The sequence below is a fragment of the Poecile atricapillus genome, chromosome 28, assembly GCF_030490865.1.
Source record: "Poecile atricapillus isolate bPoeAtr1 chromosome 28, bPoeAtr1.hap1, whole genome shotgun sequence".
In the NCBI taxonomy this organism is placed as follows: domain Eukaryota; kingdom Metazoa; phylum Chordata; class Aves; order Passeriformes; family Paridae; genus Poecile; species Poecile atricapillus.
Window position 1 is genome coordinate 4010455 of NC_081276.1, and position 25922 is coordinate 4036376.

The following is a 25922-nucleotide window of genomic DNA, read 5'->3' on the forward strand; positions in this document are numbered from 1 at the left end:
TCCCTGGCCATGCCCATCACCTCTGCAGCAAACAGCACTGGTACAAAGTGCAGAGGGGCAGTCCCAAAACTGGTCCAACCCCTGTCCATCAGGAATGACCTTGGAGCAATCCCAAAACTGGTCTATCCCCTGTCCATCAGGAACCCACCCTGTCCCCCTGCCCATCAGCAATCCCAAACCCAGGCTGTGCCCCTGTCCATCAGGAACCCACTTTGGAGCAATCCCAAACCTGGTCCATCCCTGTGCCCGTCAGAACCCAGCCTGGAGCCTCTTCACGGGACACCCCAGCCCAGAGGGGCAGCAGAAGGAACCCCTGGAGCAGTTCAGAGCCCTCAGGCTCCATTTCAAGGCTGAATTCCCCTCTCAGCCATCCCCAGGCATGTTTTCCTGGAATTTCCTTTGAGCTGACTCTCCCCATCCTTCCCCAATTAAACTCCATTTAGGGAATTGTTAAAAACACCCCACACTGGCAACACAAACCACCCCAAACTACACCACCCCCAAAGGACAGAAGCTCCCCAGATCCCTCTCCAGGCTGGTTCCCCATCACACAATTCCCATCTTTCAGCCTTTCCCCACCTGATCCCCTCCAGGCAGGTCCCTGCTCCCCCCAGGCTGTCCCAACCACCCTAAAGGCAGAGCTGAGGGCTGTGTTATCAGGGATTATTTGTGGTGTGGGGGATTATTGCTGCCATGGTCCTGGCAGGATGCTGAAGCTTGCCAGTGCTGCCTCCAGTTTCACCAGTACAACCCCCTGCTCTCGGGAGCTGGCCTGGATTTGCACCAAGTGCAGTTCTGGGAAATTATAAAACCAAACCAGTTCCTGTTGGGTCTTGTCTGATCTGAGTAAAAACGAGTGGCCAGCTATAAATAGAGTGAGTGACATCTCCAGGGCTTCCTGCCTGCCTTTCCTGTGTCTTGGGGCACAAACCTGACTGATTTCACGTGGGACTTGTTTTTTCTGGGTGCATCTTCACATTGTGACACCAGCTTGCCAACGTGGCCATCACCAGAGGAGCCCTGGGCTTCCAGCCCTGCTCCCCGTGCCCAAGCTGTGGGACCACCCAAACCCCCGGGAACACCCAGCACCTGCAGCCCCAGGGACACAGATTAAGCTGGAAAAACGAGGTCCTGTTAATTGAAATGAATAATGGTGGGGGCTCCATTGCACAGGTTCTTTCAGGTGTTGGTCCATGGAATTGGTTCTCATTTTTGGCTGCATTTGGCAGCGTGGGAGAACAAAGTTGAAGGAGATTTGTGTGGGTCTGTTGAGGTTGCTCAGGGTTGCTCAGGCCCACCCAGAGGTGGTGCCAAGGAACAGAGCTGGAGTTTGGAAGAGGAATTAGAGGAGACCCTGAGCTGGTGTGTGGGCAATAAAACCAGCCAGGACAGTAGGACAAATATTAAAATCTTGAGAGGGACTATGAATTTTCCTGTTCAAATCTGCTCTCAGGCTTCAGGGGGTGACTTTCTTTCATGTCTTGGAACTGGGGAGGTTTTTCTCAGAAGAATAATTTCCTACCAGGGTTGATCTGTGGCAGCAAGGCTTGGGTGGCGCCACCTGACCCAAACTCTGAGCCCTGGGTCCCTCTCTTGTTTCTGTGAGGGTTTCTTCACTCCCAGCTCCGTGTTTGGAGAGACAAAACAGCCTGTTTATAACAGAGCATCCTGTGTGGGCAGCTGGAAATTCTGTGAGGGCTCACATGTCATCAATAACTTCTTCGCTCTCGTTTTCACCTGGCCGAGCCACTGACAAAGGTGTTCCATTTGCTGTGGTGTTCTGCTCCTGGACTTTCCAGAGAAGGGATTCAGCAGGTTTGGGTACAGGGCTCATGACCTTTTATCCCAGTGGAAAGCAGCAGCTCACAAAGGAGGCCATCGATGTCCCTCTGCCCACTCAGTATTTCCTCTTCCTCATGAACGTGGCTCATGGACCTGATAGCAGCTAAAGCCAGGAGCTGTGATCCTCACTGCTCACCTCCTTCAGCCCATTGTCCTGGGAGCTGCCCTCCCCTGGGAGCTGCTGAGGTCGGGCAGAGCTGGCAGCCAGCTGGTCTCAGGAGCTGAACCTGGGGAACCAGCTCTGGGCACCAGCTCTGGGAACCAGCCAGGGCTTTGATGCTTGGAGGCACTGCAGGATTAGGAAGCTTTGCTTTGGTCCCAAGCACCAACTCCAGTTTGGGTTTGAGCCTCAGGGTGTTCCCGTTCACCTCCACGTTCCAGACTGGCAGCTGTGCTAAGAGCCCACTTTGCTCCATTTGGTGAATTTGGCTTCACAATTTGGGCTGATTTGAGCTGTGCCTGGGATGGTTTCTGCTGGTCCCTCAGCCTGGCTGTGAACCACTGGTGCTTCCTGTTGTGGTTTCCTGCCTCAGCTGAGACGCCTCCTCTCTGCTCTCCCTTCCTGTTCTCATCAGGGCCACTTCAGAGCTCCATGGGGACAACAGATAGCTGCAGGAGGCTCTGCTTGCCATAAATCCAGCTCCTGGCAGGTCTCTGCTGCTGAGGGCTGAGCAGGGCAGGGTGCACAGGACAGAATGGTTCCTCCTCAGCTCTTCCAACACAGAGATCCAGCCAAGCCCTTCCCAGCTCCAGTGATGCCAGGGGATGGCAGGAGGGCCCTGTGCTGCTGGGAGGGACGAACCAGGCTGGTGTGAGCCAGAGCAGGACTGACCACCAGAGCAGGACTGACCACCAGGGCAGGGCTGACCACCAGAGCAGGACTGACCACCAGGGCAGGGCTGACCACCAGAGCAGGACTGACCATCAGAGCAGGACTGACCACCAGGGCAGGGCTGACCATCAGAGCAGGACTGACCACCAGGGCAGGGCTGACCACCAGAGCAGGACTGACCGCCAGGGCAGGGCTGACCACCAGGGCAGGGCTGACTACCAGAGCAGGACTGACCATCAGAGCAGGACTGACCACCAGGGCAGGGCTGACCACCAGGGCAGGACTGACCACCAGGGCAGGGCTGACCACCAGGGCAGGACTGACCACCAGGGCAGGACTGACCACCAGGGCAGGGCTGAGGGCAGGGCTGACCACCAGGGCAGGACTGACCACCAGGGCAGGGCTGACCACCAGGGCAGGGCTGACCACCAGGGAAGGACTGACCACCAGGGCAGGGCTGACCATCAGAGCAGGACTGACCACCAGAGCAGGACTGACCACCAGGGCAGGGCTGACCATCAGAGCAGGACTGACCACCAGGGCAGGGCTGACCATCAGAGCAGGACTGACCACCAGGGCAGGACAGACCACCAGAGCAGGACTGACCACCAGGGCAGGGCTGGCCACCAGGGCAGGGCTGACCATCAGGGCAGGACTGACCACATGTCCAGGCACAGCTCTGGCCACTGCCTGGGAGCAGAGGTCACAGCACCGGGCTCAGCTCATGGGGAAGCGACTTCTCCCACCATGTCCAGAAAAGTCAAATTGGGAAGAATCAGGGCAAACACCCAGAGTGCTGCCCCAAAATCTGGTGTTTCTTTGCTCCTCACATGAGCGATGCATTTGCAGGAGGCGCAGATGGAGAAGATCTCTCTGATTTTTTGGGGTCATCGTCTGCACAGGAGAAACCCCAAAGTTCAGGCTCAGGGGAACAAATGAGACCCTTTGGTGATGAGAAGGTTTCCATTGATTGCAGCAAACTGGGCTCTGCCAACACCCTCTGGGTGGGATTTTAGATGATTCAAGATAGAGATACAAGCCCTGTACAGAGACAAACCCTAAAGCTCTTCAGCACCAAGGGCTCTGCAGGGACTTGGTCAAAGAAGGACCCACTCTGCCAAGGGGATCAGAGCATCAGGAACCAGCTAGAGCCAGGTATTGTAGGGGAAAATTCCACAGATTGTTTAAAAAACAATTCAAGGAAGGTTTCTTCTTGTTCCTGCTGACTGATGGTTGATGTCTGCCCAGAAGCACTTGGGTTTCTCTCCTTTCGCTGTACTTGGTGCAGTTGTTTATCGAAATGTTGTTTTAGACATTTCATATCTGCCTCGTGTTTTAATCTTAATGCATTTAAGGGTTTGGCCTTCTAGACCTCCATGGCAAAACTCATTTATTCAGAGAGACCAAAGAATTTCCTTTTATTGTGAACAGGGCTGGAGTGAAAACAGTAGGAAGTCAAGGCTGAAAACATCAGGATGGATTTAAGGAGCACATTTTTAATAGTGAAGGTAATCAAGCACCGGAGGAATTCACTGTAGGATTTGGAGCATTCTTTCTTGTTTGGGATCTTTAAATCAGGATCAGGTGGTTTCTTTATTCCTTGGTATCTATAAATCAAGATCCAGCGGATCCTCTGTTGCTTGGGATCTTTAAATCAAGATCAGGTGAATTTTTATTTACACTTCCCAGCTCCAGTAAGGGCAGAATTGAGTGATGTGGGACGCTGTGAGTTTGAAATGACCCCACAGAGATCCAGCAGGAGAACCTCTAGACAGGGCAGTCTGAACCCCAATGAAACCATTTCACAAAACCACGCTTCAGGGACCAATTTTCCCTGCCAGGCCGAGCCCCAGCATCGAGTCAAGGCGGGGAGATGCCGGACGCCGCTGCCCACCTGCCCTTCTACTACGGCAGCATCGCGCGCTCGGAGGCCGAGGAGCACCTGAAGCTGGCGGGGATGGCGGACGGGCTGTTCCTGCTGCGGCAGTGCCTGCGCAGCCTGGGCGGCTACGTGCTGTCCATGGTGTGCGACCTGCAGTTCTACCACTACCCCATCGAGCGCCAGCTCAACGGCACCTACGCCATCCTGGGGGGCAAGGCGCACTGCGGCCCCGAGGAGCTCTGCGAGTTCTACTCCAAGGACGCCGACGGGCTCTGCTGCCCCCTGCGCAAACCCTGCAACCGCCCCAGCGGGGTGGAGCCCCAGCCCGGCGTCTTCGACAGCATGAGGGACAACATGGTGCGGGAGTACGTGCGGCAGACCTGGAAACTGGAGGTACTGGGCCTTTCCGGGGGTGGGCTGGGAAGCCGTGACCCCTCTGGCACTGCTGTGTCCCGTGTGTGCAGCTCAGCAGAGTAAGGTTCCTCTCTTTGGAGGGTGCTGGTGCTGTGAGGGGTCTGAGTCCTGTTCTTTCCCGGTTTCTTCTCCACACACTGGTCTAAACGTCTCCCCAAGCCTTCAGACCTATCCTTGGAACAGCTGGAACTCACTTTGCAGACCTTTCCTCAAGGAAGAACTCGCTTTGCAGACCTTTCCCTGAGGAAGAATTCATTCTGCAGGCTTTTCCTCTTCTCTGCAGCCCATGGGATGCTCCCTGACTTAGCCCAGAGCTCTGATCCCAAAACCCAACAACCCATCCCAAACAACAAACCCAGCCCAGAACTAAACCAATTCGTCCCAAGACCCAATGACTCATCCCAGAACTAAACAAACCCATCCCAAACCCCAACAAACCCATCCCAAACCCCAACAAACTCATCCCAAACCCCAACAAACCCATCCCAAACCCCAACAAACCCATCTCAAACCCCAACAAACCCATCCCAAACCCCAACAAACCCATCTCAAACCCCAACGAACTCATCCCAAACCCCAACAAACCCATCCCAAACCCCAACAAACCCAACCCAGAACTAAACCAATTCATCCCAAGACCCAATGACTCATCTTAGAACTAAACAAACCCATCCCAAACCCCAACAAACCTATCCCAGAACTAAATCAATTCATCCCAAGACTCAATGACTCATCCCAGAACTAAACAAACCCATCCCAAAACCCAACCATGGAGCTCCAGGGGCACATAGAGACATGACCCCTGTGTCATGAATGTGTCCCTGGGTTTGGCTCTGTTGGTCAGAGTGTGGTGTTAATAAAGCCAAGGTTTTGGGTTCCATCCCCACATGGGCCCATTTACTTAATAATTGGACTTGATGATCCTTGTGGGACGCTTCCAACTCAGAATATTTTGTGATTTCTGGGAATATCTCTCCATATGTGAGGTGCCTGTGCCTCCAAACGTTGTGCTGAAGATGAAATTAAACCAGACTTAGACTTCTGCTCTGGAGTTTTTCACTCTTCAGAGTTAAATTTTTGCCTCTGTGGAGGGTTTTTTTTTTTTGCCAGTGAAGATTTTACCCATGAGACCAAGGCAGGGGGTGCTGGATCAGGTTTGTGTCTTATTTAAATTTAAAAATAGCCACAAACAGGTTCAAGCATTTTATTGCAGACTGGAATATCTACAATATAATTCAAAACTAAATGGTCCCACTCACAGCCACGGGCTTAATTTCCTTCTGCCTGCTGCCACCTTGGCTCCTCAGACACTTCCAGGGTCATTTTGTTGTTTTCTTGGAAGGGGCTGCCCAGGGAGGTTTGGACTCCTCACCCATGGAGGTGTCCAAGCAAGGCCTGGATGTGGCACTTGGTGCTCTGGGCTGGGGACAAGGTGGGGATGGGGCACAGCTTGGCCTCGATGACCTTGGAGGTCCCTTGGAGGTCTTTTCCAGCCTAAATAATTCTGGGGTTCTATATTTTCTTTTAAGTCCCCAGAGAAATATGGTTCAGGCGGTCTCCTTACGGAGCCTTTCCACAGAAGCTCTCTAAATGTGGCCTATTTACACCAAATGTGTTTGACAGAATGAGGTATTTCATAGGGTGAACGAGGTGTTCTGCAGGGTTTCTACAGCTGAATGAGGTGTTCTGTGCTAAAATGAGGCATCTTGTAGCAGAATTCTCTCCCAGAACCGGGAATTCTGTAGGGTTTCCACCAGAGAAGAGCTGTGGCCACCTGCAGATAACACAAAGGACATCGCCACCTCCTGGCAGAGGGACAGTAAGGGCTGAACACCGGAGTGAGCCCGGGAAAAGGAAAAAGGGTTTGTGACAGACCCCCGAGATTTCCAGACTGCACCGAGCTTGCCAAGTCCTGATGCCTGTGGGTGCCGGGCAGCCAGGAGGGCAGGGGCAGCAGGAAGGTTGTGCTCTAAAGAAAATCAAGGAGTGATGGAATATCCTGAGCTGGGAGGGACCCTCAGGGATGATCAGTGCAGCCCCTGGCCCTGCCCAGACCCCCCAGCAACCCCACCCTGAGCATCCCTGAGAGCGCTGTCCAAACGCTCCTGGAGCTCTGGCAGCCTTGGGGCCGGGCCCATTCCCTGGGGAGCCTGGGCAGTGCCAGCACCCTCGGGGGGAAGAACCTTGCCCTGAGATCCATCCCAAGCCCTGGCACAGCTCCAGCCCTTCCTGGGCTCCTGTCCCTGGCCCAGAGCAGAGCTCAGCCCCTGCCCCTCCGCCTCCCCTCGGGAGGAGCTGCAGCCCCCGAGGAGCCTCCCCTCAGTCTCCTCTGCTCCAGCTGAACGAGCCCAGTGCCCTCAGCTGCTCCTCAGAGCCTTCCCCAGCTCCGTGTCCCTCCTCTGGACACTCCAACAGCTTTGGATCCTCCTGATCTTGTGGTGCCCCAGGTGCCCCCAGCACTGGAGGTGAGGCTGCCCCAGTGCAGAGCAGAGCGGGACAATCCCTCCCTGGGCCTGGTGGCCCTTTGGGCTGCCAGGACTCACTGGTGACTCAGATCCAACTTGCCACCAACCAGGAACACGAGGATGAATGACACCACACAAGTCCAGCATTAAGATCCCCCACATAAATGTGGTGCCTTTTCTCTTCCCCCACCAAAGTCAAAGGATTTCAGCTGCATTTAAGGGATTAGGTCAGTTGAGATAAACCAGGAATTCTGCTCTGCAGAAGAACAGAATTCAGCCACTGTTGGGTCTCAATTAATTACGAGACATTCCAAGTTTCCCGTGTCATGTGCCCCAGATGAGCTGTGCTGAAGCCATCAGCAGAGCAGCAGGATGGCAGGAGGTCTCTTTTCCTGCTCTTTCCCAGGGGGATGCCCTGGAACAGGCCATCATCAGCCAGGCTCCCCAGGTGGAGAAGCTGGTGGCCACCACAGCCCACGAGAGGATGTCCTGGTACCACGGCAATATCAGCAGGGAGGAAGCGGAACGGAGGCTCTACTCAGGGGCACAACCTGATGGGAAATTCCTGTGAGTATCCAAGCCCCTGGAAGATGCTGGGATCCCTGGATTTTTTACCATTTCCCATCCCCACTGCCCTGCTGTCACTGATTTCACATGGCAGAGGAGGTGAGGCTGAATGTGCTCATCAAAGATGGGCTGAGCCCCAAATCTGTTCTTGCCCAGTGCCTGCCCCACCATGAAGAGGCAATCTGGAGTTTTATTTGTTTCTCATATTTCAATAGCTCTATAAAATTTGGTTGCTGCTGCACAGGATGATGAGGGATAGAGGGTTCAGTGGGGGAAGATATAAAACACTGGCAGGCTGGAAATGTAAGAAAACACAGGAGAAAGTTTTGCTCTGCATCTCTGCCCTGGTGAGCCAGCATTAATATAATTTAATTCTCTCCTGGATGAGTTAGGGAAAGAAAGAATTCGAACAGTTCATCAGGAGCTGGAGTGAAAGGACAAGGGGGAATGGTTTGAAACAAGGAGTAGGGCTGGATGGGATATTGGGAAGGAATTGTTGGCTGGGAGGGTGGGCAGGCCCTGGCACAGGGTGCCCAGAGCAGCTGTGGCTGCCCCTGGATCCCTGGCAGTGCCCAAGGCCAGGCTGGACAGGGCTTGGAGCAGCCTGGGATGGTGGAAGGAACTGGGTGACCTTTAAGGTCTTTTTGAGCCGAAGTGATTTGGGGATTCTCTGGTTGTATGAGAGGGGTGAAAAACTGGAGGTGAAGGATCTCTCAACCCCTACAGAGGGTGTTGGGAAGGTGACAATTCAATGAACCCAGCTTTTGGCTTTTGGTCAGGTTTGCCTTAATCTTTGGAGCGAAGTTTTGGCCTCTGGTCGGGGTTTTGCCTTAATGGAGGGATTTTTTTTTGCCTGAGGTAGCAGGTACTGGATCAGGTCTGTCATTTAAATTTAAAAATAGCTCCAGACAGCCTCTTGCATTTTATTTTGGGCTGGAATATATACAGTTATATATATACATATATAAATATAAATATAAATATAAATATAAATATAAATATAAATATAAATATAAATATAAATATAAATATAAATATAAATATAAATATAAATATAAATATAAATATAAATATAAATATATAAATAAATATATATATATATATATATATATACACACAATATACAATATATACAATTTATGCATTTTATACAGGGATGCAGGGACGCCTCTCCAGGAGCCTACTCACCACTGACACTGCCAATCCTCAGAGTAAAACCAAGAGCTGCTTTGAACAATTTATTAATAATTTTCCTTCCTGCCAGGCTGAGAGAAAAGAAGGAGAACCATGTCTACGCCCTGTCCCTGGTCTATGGCAAGACCGTGTATCACTACCGGGTGGATCACGATAAATCTGGGAAATATTCCATTCCTGAGGGCACCAAGTTCGACACGCTCTGGCAGGTACCAAGCTGGGTGTCCCCAGAAATTGAGGCACCTTTCCCTTGCTTTGAAGCGTTACTAAACCCCTCAAAGTCATCAGGATAAATAAACCTCTCTAACACAATATTTTTAGTGTTAGCAAGTCAGGAATTATTTTATCATTTTGGGGTTTGTGTGCGTGGCTGATAAAATTCTGGACTCCACACAGACCCCGATCCAAAATTATGTCACTTATTTCTACATTTATATTTATATATTTATACTTATTTACACAGAAAAAGAAATTAATGTTCTTTGGTTCTAAATGACAACATAACAGCATGGTTGTGGGTTTGATCCCCATCACTTAATAATTAATACTTAATAATCATCACTATTGATCCTGAGGGGTCCCTTCCAACTCAAAATATTCTATTATTTTGTGCTAATTCTCTTTCATTAATTAGTATATTATCCTCTATTGGTTATTAATTTCTCTCTTTTTCTGCTAATTAGACCATATTTTTAATCTTTTTAGTCTTTTTTTTTCTCCAGCAGAGACTCTCCAGTGCCTAAAGTGAATATTTTTTAGTCTCCTTTTTCTTCTGGTTTCTCCAAAGTCTCCTTGTGGTCCATAAATTCTGCATTCCAGATGTCCAGCCTCAATCCATCCTCCTCTCCCAGGCTTTGTTTATTGGAGTATATCAGAAGAAGTTTATCAAAACTTCAAATTCCAGTAATTTTCCCAAGCTGTGCTCCTGCAAGAGTGGCTCATAATAACCTTGTTCCATGCTGGCTGAGAATAATTGAAGAATAACATACTATTTATAATTAATACATTTATTGGTTGGGATTAATTAATTAAAACAAGCCATTTAAGAGTTAAACCATTAACTAAAATTATCCAGGGAGTGGATACTGGAGCTTCCTCCTGGCTAGGGCTGTCTGAGGGACAGCAAGGCCATTTTGCTGAATTTTCTGAATTCTCAGGGCTGTTTTCACTTGGAATTTTATTGAAAACAAAGATTTGGGGGCATTTTTATGGTGACAGAACCGTGCCAGGCTCCTGATTGCAGCTGAAATGTGAGTGAGCCAGGAGGGGAAGGGAAAGCCTGGTGTCCCTGGCTCTGCTCCCAGGGCTGGGCTGGTGTCCCCAGGGATGTCCCCAGGGATGTCCCCTCTGTGCTGGATCCACAGTGCTGCCACCAAAAACTGCCCGGGATCCATGGAACAAACCCTGGACTTCCTCTGGGAAAGGATCTGCTTCCTCTCAGGATTTATCCCACAAATCAGGGCCTGAAACCTCTCCTGGCTGACACAACAACAGCATTGCACTGAACATTGCTCAGACTGGAGATTTTGTCTTTCTTTGGGCATTTTCGAATTTCCCGAGTTCTTCCCAGCCCTGGCAGATACCCAGGGATGTCATCGCACCCTGGGACATCCCTGAGTGCACAAACAGAGGACAGAAAACAGTCTGGTCCCTGCCTGCCACGAATCTGAGAGGAATCATTGCTCTAAGCCACAAATGTTGCCTTCAACAATAATAATAATAATAATAATAATAATAGTAATAATAATAGTAATAATAGTAATAATAATAGAAATCATAACAGAAATTATAATAGTAATAGAAATAGAAATAGCAATAGAAATAGAAATAGCAATAGAAATAGCAATAGAAATAGAAATAGAAATAGAAATAGAAATAGAAATAGAAATAGAAATAGAAATAGAAATAGAAATAGAAATAGAAATAGAAATAGAAATAGAAATAGAAATAGAAATAGAAATAGAAATAGAAATAGAAATAGAAATAATAATGATGATGATAATACTAATACTACCAATAATAATGATAATGATAATAATGATGATGATGATGATGATAATAATAATATTACTAATATTACTAATATTACTAATATTACTAATATTACTATAATTAATAATATTACAATATTAATAATAATATCAATGATATTAATAATATGGCTAATATGGCTAATATGGCTAATATGGCTAATATGGCTAATATGGCTAATATGGCTAATAATAATAATAATAATAATAATAATAATAATAATAATTCTCCTCCCAATAATCTCTTTTTCCTCCCATCCTTTCCCCAGTTGGTGGAGTATTTAAAACTCAAACCAGACGGGCTGATTTTCTACCTGAGGGAAGCCTGCCCCAACCCCAACATGCCAGGTGAGCTGGCACCTCTCAGTGCCACCCCTGGCCTTGGTTTGTCACCAGCTGGTGGCAGCTGGAGCAGTGCCAGCCCGAATTTCCCTTCCAGTGCCCATCCCTGGCGAGGAGGGGGCAGCGAATCTGGGCCATTCTCCCGTGGTGCTGTCACTGCCCAGGCCTGGCCTCAGGTGGCCCAAAGGCAGGAGCCAGGGGGGAGTCAGTGACAAATGGATTTGGTGCCCAAAAGACGGATTTGGAGCGTGACCTGCGTTTTGGGCAGCAGGAAAATCCATGTCCTGCAAGGCTGGGCCCTGCTGGCTCTCTGAACACTCAAAACCAGGGAGCACTTTGGGTCCACGTGTCACAAATGTCACTTCAGAGCCTGGCCCGGGGCACAGCTCGGCCAGTCTCTGCCCCTGGCCCCATGGCATGCTCCAGGGCTGGCACTTTCCCTGAGAAGATTTGGGAATAACAGCCACATCCAGACACATTTCCACACCTTTTTCAGCTAAAGCTGTGGAAATTTTCCTTTGGGGGTGGAGGGGATGTGATCAGACCCATAGGGTCCTTCAAGGGCGATGCTCTGACCCTGCCTAGGGAGAAGTGCTGATAACAAACTCCTGATAACAAATCCTCTCTCCTGGTTCACAGCCTCTGCAGCACCAGTCCCACCCACCCACCCCTCCGTGAGCGTAAGTTTGGGGGAGGCTCTGTTTTATTGGCACCTCAGCGATTTCAATATTGCTGCATTTCAAGCTTGGCTGATCAAACCCTGCTCTTCAAACCCTGCTTTTGTCTAAGAGCTCAGGAACTGCACTGGGTTTTATTGAGCCCAGCTGGGATGTTGTTCCCTTTCCAGCTCGGATGGGGGTGGGGAGTAGCTGGGCACAGCCCCTGGTAGAGCTGAGAAGGGTTTCCATTCATCCCGAGCTCCTTGCGACATGTGGGCCTGTCCTTGGGGAGCCATCCCTGCCCTGCTGGCCAGGCAGGAGCGAGGAGGCCGTGCTGGGATCCTGGGAATGCTCATCCCTGCTGCTCCCACTGGCCCCCAGCCAGGGCTTTGTGCTCCCTCTGCCCCAGGGAATGTCCCTGCTCAGTCCCTGCGTGCTGAGCTCTGCTGAAACCAGCGGGTTTGGGGGTCCCAGGGGGGCTGAGTGAGGCCTGGGGGGTCACCCAGCACCTCAGGGTGTTCTCACAACCCACAGTGGCCTCCGGGGTGCTGGCACTGCCCAGGCTCCCCAGGGAATGGGCCCGGCCCCAAGGCTGCCAGAGCTCCAGGAGCGTTTGGACAGCGCTCTCAGGGATGCTCAGGGTGGGGTTCTTGGGGGGTCTGGGCAGGGCCAGGGGCTGCACTGATCATCCCTGAGGGATCCAGCTCAGGATATTCTGGGGTCCTGTGACTCTGGCATTCCAAGCTGAGCCACCCTGTCACTCTCTGCTCTGGGGACAGTGGCTGCACAGAGTCCCTGTGTGCTCACAAGGCCACTCTTCCTGTGCTGGCTGTGGCCTGCGCTGTCTCCAGGCTGCCCTGCCCTTCCTGCAGACTGGGAGTGCTGGGCTGGGGACAGCAGAGGGGACAGAGAGCCCTCACCCTGCACAGCCCCTGGGAGAAGGGTGCTGTGCTCAGGGTCCCTGCTGTGCCCTGCCCTGGGGAACTGCAGCCAGGACTGGAACAGCAATGTTGGCTCCAGTCTCAGCCCCCCTCAGGGCCTTTCAGAGGCAGCTCCAGCTGGGGCTGTGTTGGGGGTGCATTTCCCCATCTCTTTTCTTTGCATTTGCAATTAAAGCAATTTCTCCTTTATCCACTTTCTCCTCACTTCTCTTCCAGAGAAACCTGGGCCCTCTCAATGCTGATGGATACACCCCAGACCCTGTAGGTGAGCACCTCCACAGCCCTCTCCTCCTCACAGGGGACAGGACTGGGGATGTCCCAGGAGCCTGGCAGTTCCCTGGAGCCCTGCCACGAAGCTCCTTTCTTACAGAAGCACCCAGGAGCACCCCAGACATTTCGGGGTCCTGCACCCACACCGGGCTCCCAGGAAATCAAGCCCTACCCCATTCCTTGCCTTACCCAGGAAATGAAGCCCTGTCCTATTTTTCACTAAATATTCAGTGTATTCAGCTGAATTTCAGTGGGGTAAAGCACTGCCCAGGGCTGGCAGGGCAGATATGTGGAGTGGGAATGCTCAGACCCCTCTCCCCATCCCACCTCCTCCAGCAGTCAGAGCTGGGAGGGGCCCTGGGTTGTGAAAGGAAAGGAGGTGCCCAGCAGGGACGAGAAATGCTGGAGATGAAGGTGAATTGGCCAAAAGAGCAGAGAAACCCTTCCCAATCCATGAGGGGCAGCGGGATGGGGAAGGGCAGGTTTGTAACAAGTGTTCCTCTTGGGAAGGGGCAGGAAAATCCCGCCCGCTGCCCATGGACACCAGCGTCTACGAGAGCCCCTACAGCGACCCCGAGGAGCTGAAGGACAAGAAGCTGTTCCTGAAGAGGGACCACCTGATGATTGATGAGGTGGAGCTGGGGGCAGGAAACTTCGGCTGCGTCAAGAAGGGAGTTTACAAAATGAGGAAGTGAGTGAGGGTCCTGGGGAAGGGGGAGGGCTCCAGGGGTCCCCAGCTGTCCTGGTGGTCACTAGATGGACCCCACAGTGGCAGTGGAGTGGAGAAGAAATGATCTGCAAGGTGAGGGATGATGGATGTGATGGCTGAGGCAGCACCCCTGGAAGTGTTCAGAAAATGAGCAGATTTTGTGGTGGGGTTTAGCAGGGGTGGTGGTGCTCGGTCAGGGGTTGGATCTGATGATCTTGCAGGTCTTTTCCAACCTCAACAATCCCATGATATTATGATAGGGTGCTGTAATTCCATGGTTTTCCATGGATTTTCACTGACAGCTGCATTGCCCTGGGTGTGGAAGCTGTGTCACATTCCCAGGCATGCAGCTGCCACTTCCAAAGGGACTTGCTGGGCTCAGAGGAACAACTCCACATTCCTGAGGCCACCTCTGTCCATGTCAGGCCAAAGCAGTGACACTGAGGGGTTGTGCCACCCTTGGCTCTGTTGCTGGTTGTCTGTGATGGCATTTACTTACTTGTGCCTCAGTTTCCCCTGGAAAAATGGCCCTGATGACCCAGATCTCATTGTGGGAGGGGAGGTGTCTCCAGATCAGGGATGGCAGCTTCTGGCCTACACCTCCAAGGGTGAGGTGACCTTTTCTCTCCATCCTGGGACACCAGAATGGTGCAGGGCTGTGGCAGAACAGGCTGCTGAGGGGTCAGACAGTGTCACATGAGCAGGGATTTCCATTCCTGGCTGTGACCCCTGGTTCCAGCTGTGCTCAGCCCATCCCTGGCTGTTCCCCTGTGCAGGAAGCAGATTGATGTGGCCATCAAGGTGCTGAAGAGCAACAACGAGAAGACGGTGAAGGATGAGATGATGAAGGAAGCGCAGATCATGCACCAGCTGGACAACCCCTACATCGTGCGCATGATCGGGGTGTGCGAGGCCGAGTCGCTGATGCTCGTGATGGAGATGGCATCTGGAGGGCCCCTCAACAGGTTCTTGGCTTCCAAGAAGTGAGTGTTGGACAAAACGTGGCTGATTTTCTGTGTTTCTTCTCAAAATCTGCTTCAAAACCCTGCAGGTTTTGAAGGTGCAGGAAAGCTGAAAAGAGCAGAAATCTTTCATTTCTGTCATTGAGGCTCCAGGGGCTGATGCTCATGGAGCAGAGATCTCCGTGCCCATTCTCCCTTCCAGCTGGAAATGTCAGAGGGGACCACAGCAAATCCTTTATTACTGAATTCTCCTTTCACCTTCCCCAGGGACGAGATCACAATGAGCAACATCGTGGAGCTGATGCACCAGGTGTCCATGGGGATGAAGTACCTGGAGGAAAAGAACTTTGTCCACAGGGACCTGGCAGCCAGGAATGTCCTGCTGGTCAACCAGCACTACGCCAAGATCAGTGACTTTGGGCTCTCCAAGGCTCTGGGAGCTGATGACAGCTACTACAAGGTGGGTGTGAGCACAAGAAAGGGTCTGGAGCAGGAGCCCTCCTGGCTGGGAGGATGAGAACCCCAAAGACTTGAGGATCTGGGTCACTCATGGACCCCTCTGCACAACATCAGGCTCTGCCTCACTGCTGACATTAAAAGGGGCAGAGCTCTGGTGACAAGGAGGATGCAGAGGCAGCCAGGGGGATGTGGGGCAGGAGGAAGAGAGGAGAGAAGGTTATGAAGAGTGAGCCAGGGCTGGGAAAGGAGAGACCCCACCTGGAATTGTGTGTCCAGCTCTAGGGACCTCAGCACAAGGCAGATGAGGACCTGTTGGAACGAGTCCAGACAAGGCCACTAAACTGGTCACAGGGACCCCTCTGCTCTGGAGCCAGGCTGGGAGAGCTGGGGCTGCTCCCCTGGAGAAGAGAAGGCTCCAGGGAGAGCTCAGAGCCCCTTGCAGGGCCTAAAGGGGCTCCAGGAGAGCTGGAGAGGGACTGGGGACAAGGCTGGAGGGACAGGACACAGGGAATGGCTCCCAGTGCCAGAGGGCAGGGCTGGATGGGATATTGGGAAGGAATTGTTGGCTGGGAGGGTGGGCAGGCCCTGGCACAGGGTGCCCAGAGCAGCTGTGGCTGCCCCTGGATCCCTGGCAGTGCCCAAGGCCAGGCTGGACGGGGCTTGGAGCAGCCTGGGATGGTGGAAGGTGTCCCTGCCATGGCAGGGGTGACACTGGATGGGATTTAGGGTCCATCCAACCCAATCCTTTCCATGATTCCGTGGTTTAACTGAGCCCTGGGGCCCAGTGGCAGGAGGACGGTGGCACCGTGGGCATTCAGCACCTGCACAACAGGACAGCAGGGCCTGGGATGGACTCTGGAGCTCCCATTTTAGGTGATTTTTTCAGCAATGTGAGATTTGACGCAAACACCGAGCAGAATTCAGATGCAGCTCCAGCACTCCGTGTCTCAGGATTGAAATGTCCCTCCTTGCTCTGCTGCAGGCCAGGACAGCAGGGAAGTGGCCCTTGAAGTGGTACGCCCCAGAGTGCATCCTCTTCCACAAGTTCTCCAGCAAAAGCGACGTCTGGAGCTACGGTGTGACCATGTGGGAGGCCTTCAGCTTCGGGCAGAAACCCTACAAGGTGAGGCAGGAACCTGACAAGGTGAGACAGAAACCCTACAGGGTGAGGTAGGAACCCTACAAGGTGAGGCAGGAACCTGACAAGGTGAGGCAGGAACCCTACAGGGTGAGGTAGGAACCCTATAAGGTGAGGCAGAACCCCACAAGGTGAGGCAAGGCCCTACAAGCTGGCTCTGTCACCGATGGGTGTGACAGTCCCAGCAGGGACACTCTGAAACCACAGCTCCTACTCCCTTGAGTGGGTGTTCCCACAGTTGGATACAGGGGAAAGGAGACAGCCCCATTTCCACTTTGGGAAAGGCATAAATTAGAGAGGATCCCACAGCTCTGTGTTCATTTTAAGAGAGAAGAAATAGAAAACAAGCAGAGTTAATTTGGGTTTGAATCGAAGCAGAGTTGTTTGATCCTTCTTCTCTTTGATCTTCTGCTCACTTGAGAGATAAAGAAAAGACTTCTCATCCAGTGCTGGGCCCGTGCTTGGGGTGGGACCTGGAGGGTGAACAGGATGGGTGGGATCGGGTCTGGAGGGTGGGAGGGATGGGATCTGGAAGATGGGTGGGGAGGCTGAGTGGGATGGAGCTGGTAGGACAGGAGGGATGGGGTGAGTAGGGTGGGTGGGATGGAATGGACAGGATGGGATCCATGAGATGGGATCTGCAGGATGGCTGGGATGGGATCTGTGGGGTGGGAGCTGCAGGATGGCTGGGATGGGATCCATGAGATGGGATCTGCAGGATGGCTGGGATGGGATCTGTGGGGTGGGAGCTGTGGGATGGCTGGGATGGGATCTGTGGGATGGGATCTGTGGGATGGGATCTGTGGGATGGATGGGATGGGATCTGTGGGGCAGGAGCTGTGGGATGGCTGGGATCGAGCTGTGGGATGGATGGGATGGGATCTGTGGGATGGGATCTGTGGGGTGGATGGGAGCTGTGGGGTGGGAGCTGTGGGATGGATGGGATGGGAGCTGTGGGATGGATGGGATGGGAGCTGTGGGATGGATGGGAGCTGTGGGGTGGGAGCTGTGGGATGGCTGGGATGGGATCTGTGGGATGGATGGGAGCTGTGGGATGGGATCTGTGGGATGGATGGGATCTGTGGGATGGGATCTGTGGGATGGATGGGATGGGAGCTGTGGGGTGGGATCTGCAGGATGGATGGGATGGGATCTGTGGGATGGGATCTGTGGGATGGATGGGATCTGTGGGGTGGGAGCTGTGGGATGGATGGGATCTGTGGAGCAGGAGCTGTGGGATGGCTGGGATCGAGCTGTGGGATGGATGGGATGGGATCTGTGGGATGGATGGGATCTGTGGGATGGGATCTGTGGGATGGATGGGAGCTGTGGGGTGGGATCTGCGGGATGGCCTGGCCACAGTGTGGGACACCAGTTCTGGCCTCTAGGGTGGGAACAGTGACTGCTGGGTGTGGGGGGTGTGGGACCACAGCTCCACCCCAGGCCCAGCTCTAACCTGTCTCCCAACCCTGCTGCCAGCTCTGAACACATTAATCCCTTTCCCATTTGCTCCCATCCCAGAAAATGAAGGGCCCCGAGGTGATCAGCTTCATAGAGCAGGGCAAGCGCATGGACTGTCCCCAGGAGTGCCCTGCAGAGATGTATGCCCTGATGCAGCAGTGCTGGACATACAGGTGAGCATTTCCCAGGGTGGCAGCTCCATCAGAGTCACCAAATCCCACAATGGGATTGGAATTTTGGGTTGGGAAGAACCTTAAAGCCCATCCAGTCCAACCCTGCCATGGGCAGGGACACCTTCACCACACTGTCTGCATGGTGACAACACAAAGCAAAAGGTGTCTCCTGCCTTTGTTTGTGATGACTCCCCAGCCCAAGATGAATTTTTTAATATCAGACCCCCCCATCTGCCCGTGCCAACCCTGGAAGATCCCCAAGGCTCGGTGTCTTTGACCCTCTCCATCCCAAAAAAGTCTCAGCTGCCTCCTGTGCCCTGGCACAGCCACGCTGCTGCTCTCCCCCAGGGTCTCTGTGTGTCCTCTCATTGCACCTGGCCAGTTTTGTCCTCTCTGATGACCTTTTTTGTTCCTCCCTGCCCTTGCAGATGGGAAGAACGTCCAGGATTTGTGGCTGTGGAAAACATGATCCGCTCCTACTACTACAGCATTGCTGCCAAGCCCGAGAACGGGCCAGGCACAGGGGACAAGGCCAAAGCAGCTCTTCCTTGAGATTCCTTCTCTGTGCCTCCACCTGCCCTGCATGGAGCTGGAAGGGCTCCTTGTGAAGTTTTGCTTTAATCTCTCAAATGCTCCTCAGCAGCTGAGGAACTGAGGACACAGGGGACGTTGGTGTCCCCACAGACAGGGACACCCAGCTGTGCCTCCCAGCTCCTCCAGCCTGACCCAGCCCACGAGTACAGACAGTGCCAGAGCTCCTTCCCACCCAATTCCAGAGCTGTCCCAGAGCTTTGTGCCTCCCAGGCTCACTGAGGATGAACTGTGTTAGCTCCAGAAAATCTGGATTTTCCCAAGTCCCTTAACAAACAATGCTTTCCCAGGAAACAACCGAGTGCACGTTTCTGGTGGGGTTTGCACAGGGTGGGACACGGCACAGGGAGCCACCGAGTCCTTTTCCCCTTGGATTAGGGCAGGGAGCAGCTGGTTTGCAGCTGGGATGGGGAGGGACAGTGGGACAGAGCTGGTTTGTCCCCCTGCACCCTGGCCAGCACAGAGCAGGTGTCACCCAGCCCTCCAAGGTGGCTCCCAAACAATCCCAGGACCAATCCCTCATTCCTGGATCCCACCTGGCCCCTGTGTGCTGATGAAATGTTGTTTTTCAAGCTTAAAAACCGGTCACCCTATAAATAAACTATTCCATGTTCTGAACATCCCATGGCTCGGATCATTGAACTTTGAGAAATGCTGGCAACAGCTTCAGGCTCGTTGCCAAAACCCCCAAACCCATCGGGATAAGAGAACCCTCCAACGCTGCATTTTTAGTGTTAGAAAATTGCTTTATTCTCAGCTCTGGGTGTGGATGGGGCTGACAAAATCCCAGCCTCCACACAGCCCCTGATCCAAAACTTCCTCACCTTTTTATACATTTTTAGCAAACAAAGCAGTGAATGTTCATTGCAGCATATCAAGGTTAGCTCAACAAACTTTACAGTTTTAGTCATTTTTCCAGGCTGTGTTCCCACAAAAGGAGCTTTGCTATATGCCAGAAATAATTTAAGAATAACACATTGTATATAATTAACACATTGGTTATGGTTAATTAACCAAAACGTAATTAAAACCATTAACTAAAAGCTATTTTAAAAGTTTTATCATTTCCAACAGGCTGACAAGAAAATAAATATGATTTCCCTCTATGAGGCCAGGATTTCCCTCCTTGCCCAACCTCCCCCTTTGGGCTGGTTTTGCTGCACAGCTGGAAGGTTTTTTGCATGTTTTCTTGCAAAAACAATTGCTCACCTGCCCCAGTGCAGGGGATTGCCCGTGCTGGGGGCTGTGCTGCAGAGAACAGAGGCTGTGAAGGCTCTGAAGGAAGCAGGAGGCAGCAAACACAAGAATTTATCTCTCACCATCTCCTGGTAGCTAAAGCCACAGAGCAGCTCCCCCCCAACACCTTGTCCTGGGGGAAAACAGCCTCAGGCCAGGGGTGAGAGTGGCATTTGGGCTGAAAACAAAGCTCTGGTAATTAGATAATAAGGTAATTAACCTTATCAACATCTGAATCAACCTCTGTCCCAGCAGTCACTGAGCCAGCTTTGATGAAAAACAAATCCTAAATTTCCTTGCTTAGAAGCTTCCAGGGACACCAGCTCTTCATGTGTGGCATTTTCTCTCTCAACCTCATCAACTTGTCCTGAATGTTGAATTCTGGATCTATTATCCCTCCCAGCAGAGAGGAAAACAGGTATCCAGGAGAACCTTCCTCGTTCCTGTTTGTTCAGTCAGTGCAGAGACAGGAAAAAATTCTCCTCTCTGTCATGTTTTCCTCCCAGAGAGAGCAGCTCTTTAGCTGGAAAAGAGAAGGCTCAATGTGTTTTCTACTTGGAAGCCACTTGCCAAAACATTTTGTTTAGACTTTGTTTTCAAAACAAATCCATTTTCTGGTTTGAAATGGTTTCTTGCAATAAATTTTCAGCTAACTGGATGCTGCTATTTTTTTCAAACAGGGAAGGAAAGCACCAGAGAAGTATTCCCAGAGAAACTTCTGCTTTAGTTGGAGACAGTTTTGGGTGTGTGTATCCACACCCCGACAGACAGGACACAAATCCCTTGGGATTATGCCAGAGGACCAAGGGAAGGGGTTTATCCTGCCTGGGATGGGGATAATTTGGGTTGGAAGCTGTCTCTTCCAAGAGCATTGGAAGATGTCAGAAGTTGCTGGAAGGGGAAAAAGGAGTGAGACAAGCAGGACCTGAAGTCACAGAGCTCCTGAGAATCTTTGTGATTGCTGCTTTTGAGATGTGCAGGGTCTGTCGGTCACCCCTGAGGAGAATTTCCTTGGAGCTGGGGCCCTGATCATCCCACTCTGCCATTCCAGAGGGACTCAGCCCCCTCAGTGGGAACATCTCCAGGTCTCCAGGCCCTACAGCCTCTCCTATCTCCCACCCACAGCAGGGATTTTCCCAGCCCTGCAGGTGAATCACCCTGCAGGACCTGCAGCCCCTTCCCTGTCTGATCCCAGGGACCTGGGGTTGATAAGAGCTGTGTCACTGATAAAGGCAGCAGCTGGAGAGCAGACTCAGAGCTCTGTGGCAGCTGCTTCTCTTCCAGAAACTTCCCCAAATCCTCTCTTTTCTTCCTTCCTTCCTTCTCTCCTTCTCTCTGCACTCATCCATCTCCCTCTGTTTTTCCCAAATCTTTCAGGCACTCTGGAATTTACCACCCTCAGTGTTTGGAGGGAAGGGATGAGCTTCATCTTCTGAGCACCCAGAGCGATAACGTGACAGAGCTGGCACTCATCTGATCACCACTGACACCTCAGCAGATCCCCCAGCCTGATCTGGCTCATCCCAGCCTGTCTTATCTCCAGCACCCCAATCTCATCACCAGGACCCCCATCCTATCCAGGACACGCCTGCTTAGCAGCTGCACACAGGGACAAAGTGACCTTTCCATCCCGCTCAGGTTTTGTTCAGCAGCACAAAAATGGGACCAAAACCAGCTCTGGGCTCCCTGATCTCTGTTTCAGAGGCCTGAGGAATCCCTGAACCCACAGAAAAGGAGATTTTCCACGCTATTTTCCCTTTTCCCACTGGGCTGTTCCCTCCTTGGCCAGCAGTGAAATGTCTGGCAACCAGGAAAGCACAGAGAGCTTTGGCACTGCCAAAAATACACTTCCAAATCTCACATTTCCCCATGGAATTCAGGTGAACCTCTGATCCTACACTGTCCCCTGCTTTCCCTGCATGACAGGAGATCATCTTCTTCCTAAATCCCTCAGAAGGATGTGAGGCAGGGAAGGGTCTGACTTGTCAGGGGCCTGGAAGAGAAGCTCCCATCCACCTTTGTTTGTTTTTCTATTTCCCACCCCCAGGTGATGCCTCCTTTTTATATTCCAAGGCTTTCCTAGCTGAGAGCAGTCAAAGCACACCCAGCACAACCAGTGCATCCATGGACTGAGCCATGGCCACCCCTGCCCTGCTCCCAGGAGATCCCACCTGGAATTCTGTGCACGGTTCTGGTGCTCCCAGCAGGAGAAGGACGTGGAACTGCCCTTGGAACAAATCCAGAGGAGGACAAAAAGCTGACAGGGGGACTGAGGCACCTCTGTGTGGTGCTCACATGGAGAAGAGAAGGTTGTGTGGAGAACTCAGACCCCTCCCAGGACATGAAGGGAAGCCAGAATGGGATTCTGCATCAAGAATTGGAGAGTCAGGATGAGGGGAATGAGGTTAAACTGGAAGAGGGGAAATTTAGATGGGATATTGGGAAGGAATTGTTCCCTGTGAGGGTGGTAAAGGGCTGTGATGGATTTCCTAGAGATGCTGTGGCTGCCCCTGGATCCCTGGCAGTGTCCAAGGCCAGGCTGGACAGAATTTGGATTTCTGGGATTGTGGAAGGTGTCCCTGCCATGGCACAGCCTGGAATGAGATGAGCTTTAAGGTCCCTTCCAACCCAAACCATTCCAGGATTCTAATTAGCCAATTCTAATTGCAGAGGTTTCTGCCACGGACCCAGGAAGAAAAAAGGATGTGCCAGGCCCTGGAAGATGCAAACTAAGGTGCAAAATTTGAGGTTTCTCCGGCAAGATTAGTGCAGGTGGTGGGGCTGGTTTAGGTATTAACAAATATCCAAGGCCTGGGGAAAATCACCTCTCTTCTCACAGCAGAAGTAAAAGATTTCTTTGTTTGCCCTCAGGAAATCTGGTGGAGCAGATGAGAACTGGACTCAGCCAAAAGGTCTTTTCTTCTTTTCCATCTGTTTGTTTGGGTCTTTTGTTTGTTTTTAAATGTTATTCTGGTTTTCCCTGTTAGATATCACTGTCCTTCATGTGCATTTTCTTCAGAAAAGAAGAAAACACCCATTCTCCTGTCATGGAGGGAGAGGAGGGGATGGTGTAGGACCAGGAATTCATCTGAATTCCATGAAGAAATGTGAGATTTGGAGGTGCACTTCTGGCCTTCCTGGTTGTCAGACATTTCACTGCTGCTCAGGGATGGGACAGCTCGAAGGGAGACAGGAAAAGAGCCAGGAATAGCTTGGAAAAAATCTTTCAGAAATCCTTCAGATGGATTTTTTTTGTTTGTTTTTTAATCAACAACAGAAACCCTGGAAAAGAAGAGAGGTGCTGGTTCTGATCCTTATGGGACTCCTCCAGATTGATGATGCTGTTGGAGAGTAGGAAATCCATCCTCACTCATCTCCTCCAGAGATCCCCGTGTGGGGACAGGAGGATGCTGTGGGATGGGGACAGGAGGATGCTGTGGGATGGGGACAGGAGGACCCTGTGGGATGGGGACAGGAGGATGCTGTGGGGTGGGGACAGGAGGATCCTGTGGGGTGGGGACAGGAGGACCCTGTGGGGTGGGGACAGGAGGATCCTGTGGGGTGGGGACAGGAGGACCCTGTGGGGTGGGGACAGGAGGATCCTGTGGGATGGGGACAGGAGGATGCTGTGGGGTGGGGACAGGAGGATGCTGTGGGGTGGGGACAGGAGGATCCTGTGGGGTGGGGACAGGAGGATCCTGTGGGGTGGGGACAGGAGGATGCTGTGGGGTGGGGACAGGAGGATGCTGTGGGGTGGGGACAGGAGGATCCTGTGGGGTGGGGACAGGAGGACCCTGTGGGGTGGGGACAGGAGGACGCTGTGGGGTGGGGACAGGAGGATGCTGTGGGGTGGGGACAGGAGGACCCTGTGGGATGGGGACAGGAGGATGCTGTGGGGTGGGGACAGGAGGATCCTGTGGGGTGGGGACAGGAGGACCCTGTGGGGTGGGGACAGGAGGATGCTGTGGGATGGGGACAGGAGGATGCTGTGGGATGGGGACAGGAGGATGCTGTGGGGTGGGGACAGGAGGATGCTGTGGGGTGGGGACAGGAGGATGCTGTGGGGTGGGGACAGGAGGACCCTGTGGGGTGGGGACAGGAGGACCCTGTGGGGTGGGGACAGGAGGATCCTGTGGGGTGGGAACAGGAGGATCCTGTGGGATGGGGACAGGAGGATGCTGTGGGGTGGGGACAGGAGGATCCTGTGGGATGGGGACAGGAGGATGCTGTGGGATGGGGACAGGAGGATTCTGTGGGGTGAGGACAGGAGGATGCTGTGGGATGGGGACAGGAGGACCCTGTGGGATGGGGACAGGAGGATCCTGTGGGGTGAGGACAGGAGGACCCTGTGGGGTGGGGACAGGCACTGGGACACTGCTGGCAGGTCCTGCAGCGAGCCAGGAGGTGCAGAGAGCATGGATGACACCCCTGTCACAAAGAGAGGCTGTGTTTGTCCCTGATTGCCACCAGCCAGCAGGGGCAGTGGTTTCAGCAGCGGATTCTCTGGGCTGGCTCTTGTGGCCATCACCAACGAGCTTTGGCCACGGGGAGATGAGCCCAGGGGACAGTGCCTGGTGTCCCCCTGGCCTCCTCAAGGCCTCTGCTCTGCTGAGGTGGCACTTCTGGGACCTTGTTCTTACAAACTGGAGGATTTGTGGGTGCCCAGGAATTTTGTTCTTGACCTGAGGTCCCCCTTGGGGCCCATCCTCCTTCTCTCCTCCATTTCTGGGCTCTCCCTCCTGTCACCTCCATCTCTCCCTCCTCTGACCCCCAGGCTGGGCTTGTGGCTCTGGGCCAGGGTGAGGGATCCTCAAACTGAGCAGAAAAATAATTGGGTGTCAAGAGGTTAAAAACTGCCTTCAGTAAATACATTTTGCTATTAAATCAATTAATTAAATTAATCTACAAAGTCATTGCTGAAGGAACTGCTTCTCTTTGCTGCCCTGGCTCATCCATCAGCTGGGCAATGCTGTGGCCAGGGCTGTGTGGGCAGGGGGTTGGGCTGGCAGCGTTTGAGGGCACATCGAGGACCTGGCCAGGCCTTGCTTTGTTTCCACCAAAAACTCTGATGGAATAAAAACCTTTCCCCAGAGCTCTTTGTCTGGGCCTTGTCAGAATTCTCAGGTGGAAAACTCAGTTGGAAAATTCCTGTCCAACTCAAGTCATTCACTCCTGGGCTCAGGGAGTGGGTGCAGAGCAAGGTCCTGGCAGGGCTGTGGCACTTCCCACATCCTTTGGTGACGGAAGCAGGGATGTGTTGGGCAGCTCCTTCCCCAGACCTACAAAATCCACGTGCCCCACCACCCTGGGCAGGACTTTGGCCACGTGCCAGTGAATTTTGGGAAACAGACTGGAATGACAAATAGTCAACAGCCCTTGACCTAAAAAGAATAAAAAATCCTGTTGAGGTGAGAAGCATCTGAGGTGGGGTTGATACCTCATTTTCTTCTCCCAGGGAACAAGAATGGCCTCAAGCTGCTCCAGGGAGGTTTAGATTGGATATTAGGTGGAATTTTTCCATGGAAAGGGTGGTCAGGCATTGGAAGGGGCTGCCCAGGGCAGTGGTGGAGTCACCATCCCTGGGTGCTGCGCTTGGGGACACGGATTAGTGATGACCATGGTGCTGTTGGGTTGATGGTTGGACTTGATGACCTTAAAGGTCTTTTCCAACCTTAATTCTGTGTGGAATTCTGTGATCCTGTGATTTATCCCTCTGCCTTTCTTGCTCCCAAGCTGTGATTCCAGAAACACACAG

General features: G+C 52.4%; 1 protein-coding gene across 3 annotated transcripts in view; it reads left to right on the forward strand.

Moving 5' to 3' along the window:
• The window catches only part of LOC131589187 (tyrosine-protein kinase ZAP-70), a 34768-nt gene extending 14041 nt beyond the window's left edge, over window positions 1-20727 (forward strand). The window contains exons 1-13 of one of the 3 annotated variants that reach the window (XM_058858375.1): window positions 4202-4338; window positions 4516-4949; window positions 7842-8002; window positions 9267-9405; window positions 11496-11574; window positions 12208-12248; window positions 13385-13433; window positions 13949-14129; window positions 14924-15130; window positions 15377-15569; window positions 16551-16691; window positions 18228-18340; window positions 18769-20727. In XM_058858375.1, the coding sequence (XP_058714358.1) occupies window positions 4548-4949; window positions 7842-8002; window positions 9267-9405; window positions 11496-11574; window positions 12208-12248; window positions 13385-13433; window positions 13949-14129; window positions 14924-15130; window positions 15377-15569; window positions 16551-16691; window positions 18228-18340; window positions 18769-18892 (1830 nt within the window). In that variant the 5' untranslated portion in view covers window positions 4202-4338; window positions 4516-4547 and the 3' untranslated portion in view covers window positions 18893-20727. Of the gene's footprint in view, window positions 1-4201; window positions 4339-4515; window positions 4950-7041; window positions 7663-7841; window positions 8003-9266; window positions 9406-11495; window positions 11575-12207; window positions 12249-13384; window positions 13434-13948; window positions 14130-14923; window positions 15131-15376; window positions 15570-16550; window positions 16692-18227; window positions 18341-18768 lie in introns of those variants that run through there. The other 2 variants (XM_058858374.1, XM_058858376.1) reach the window with 2 other exon arrangements.
• The last annotated feature ends 5195 nt before the right edge of the window (window positions 20728-25922 follow it).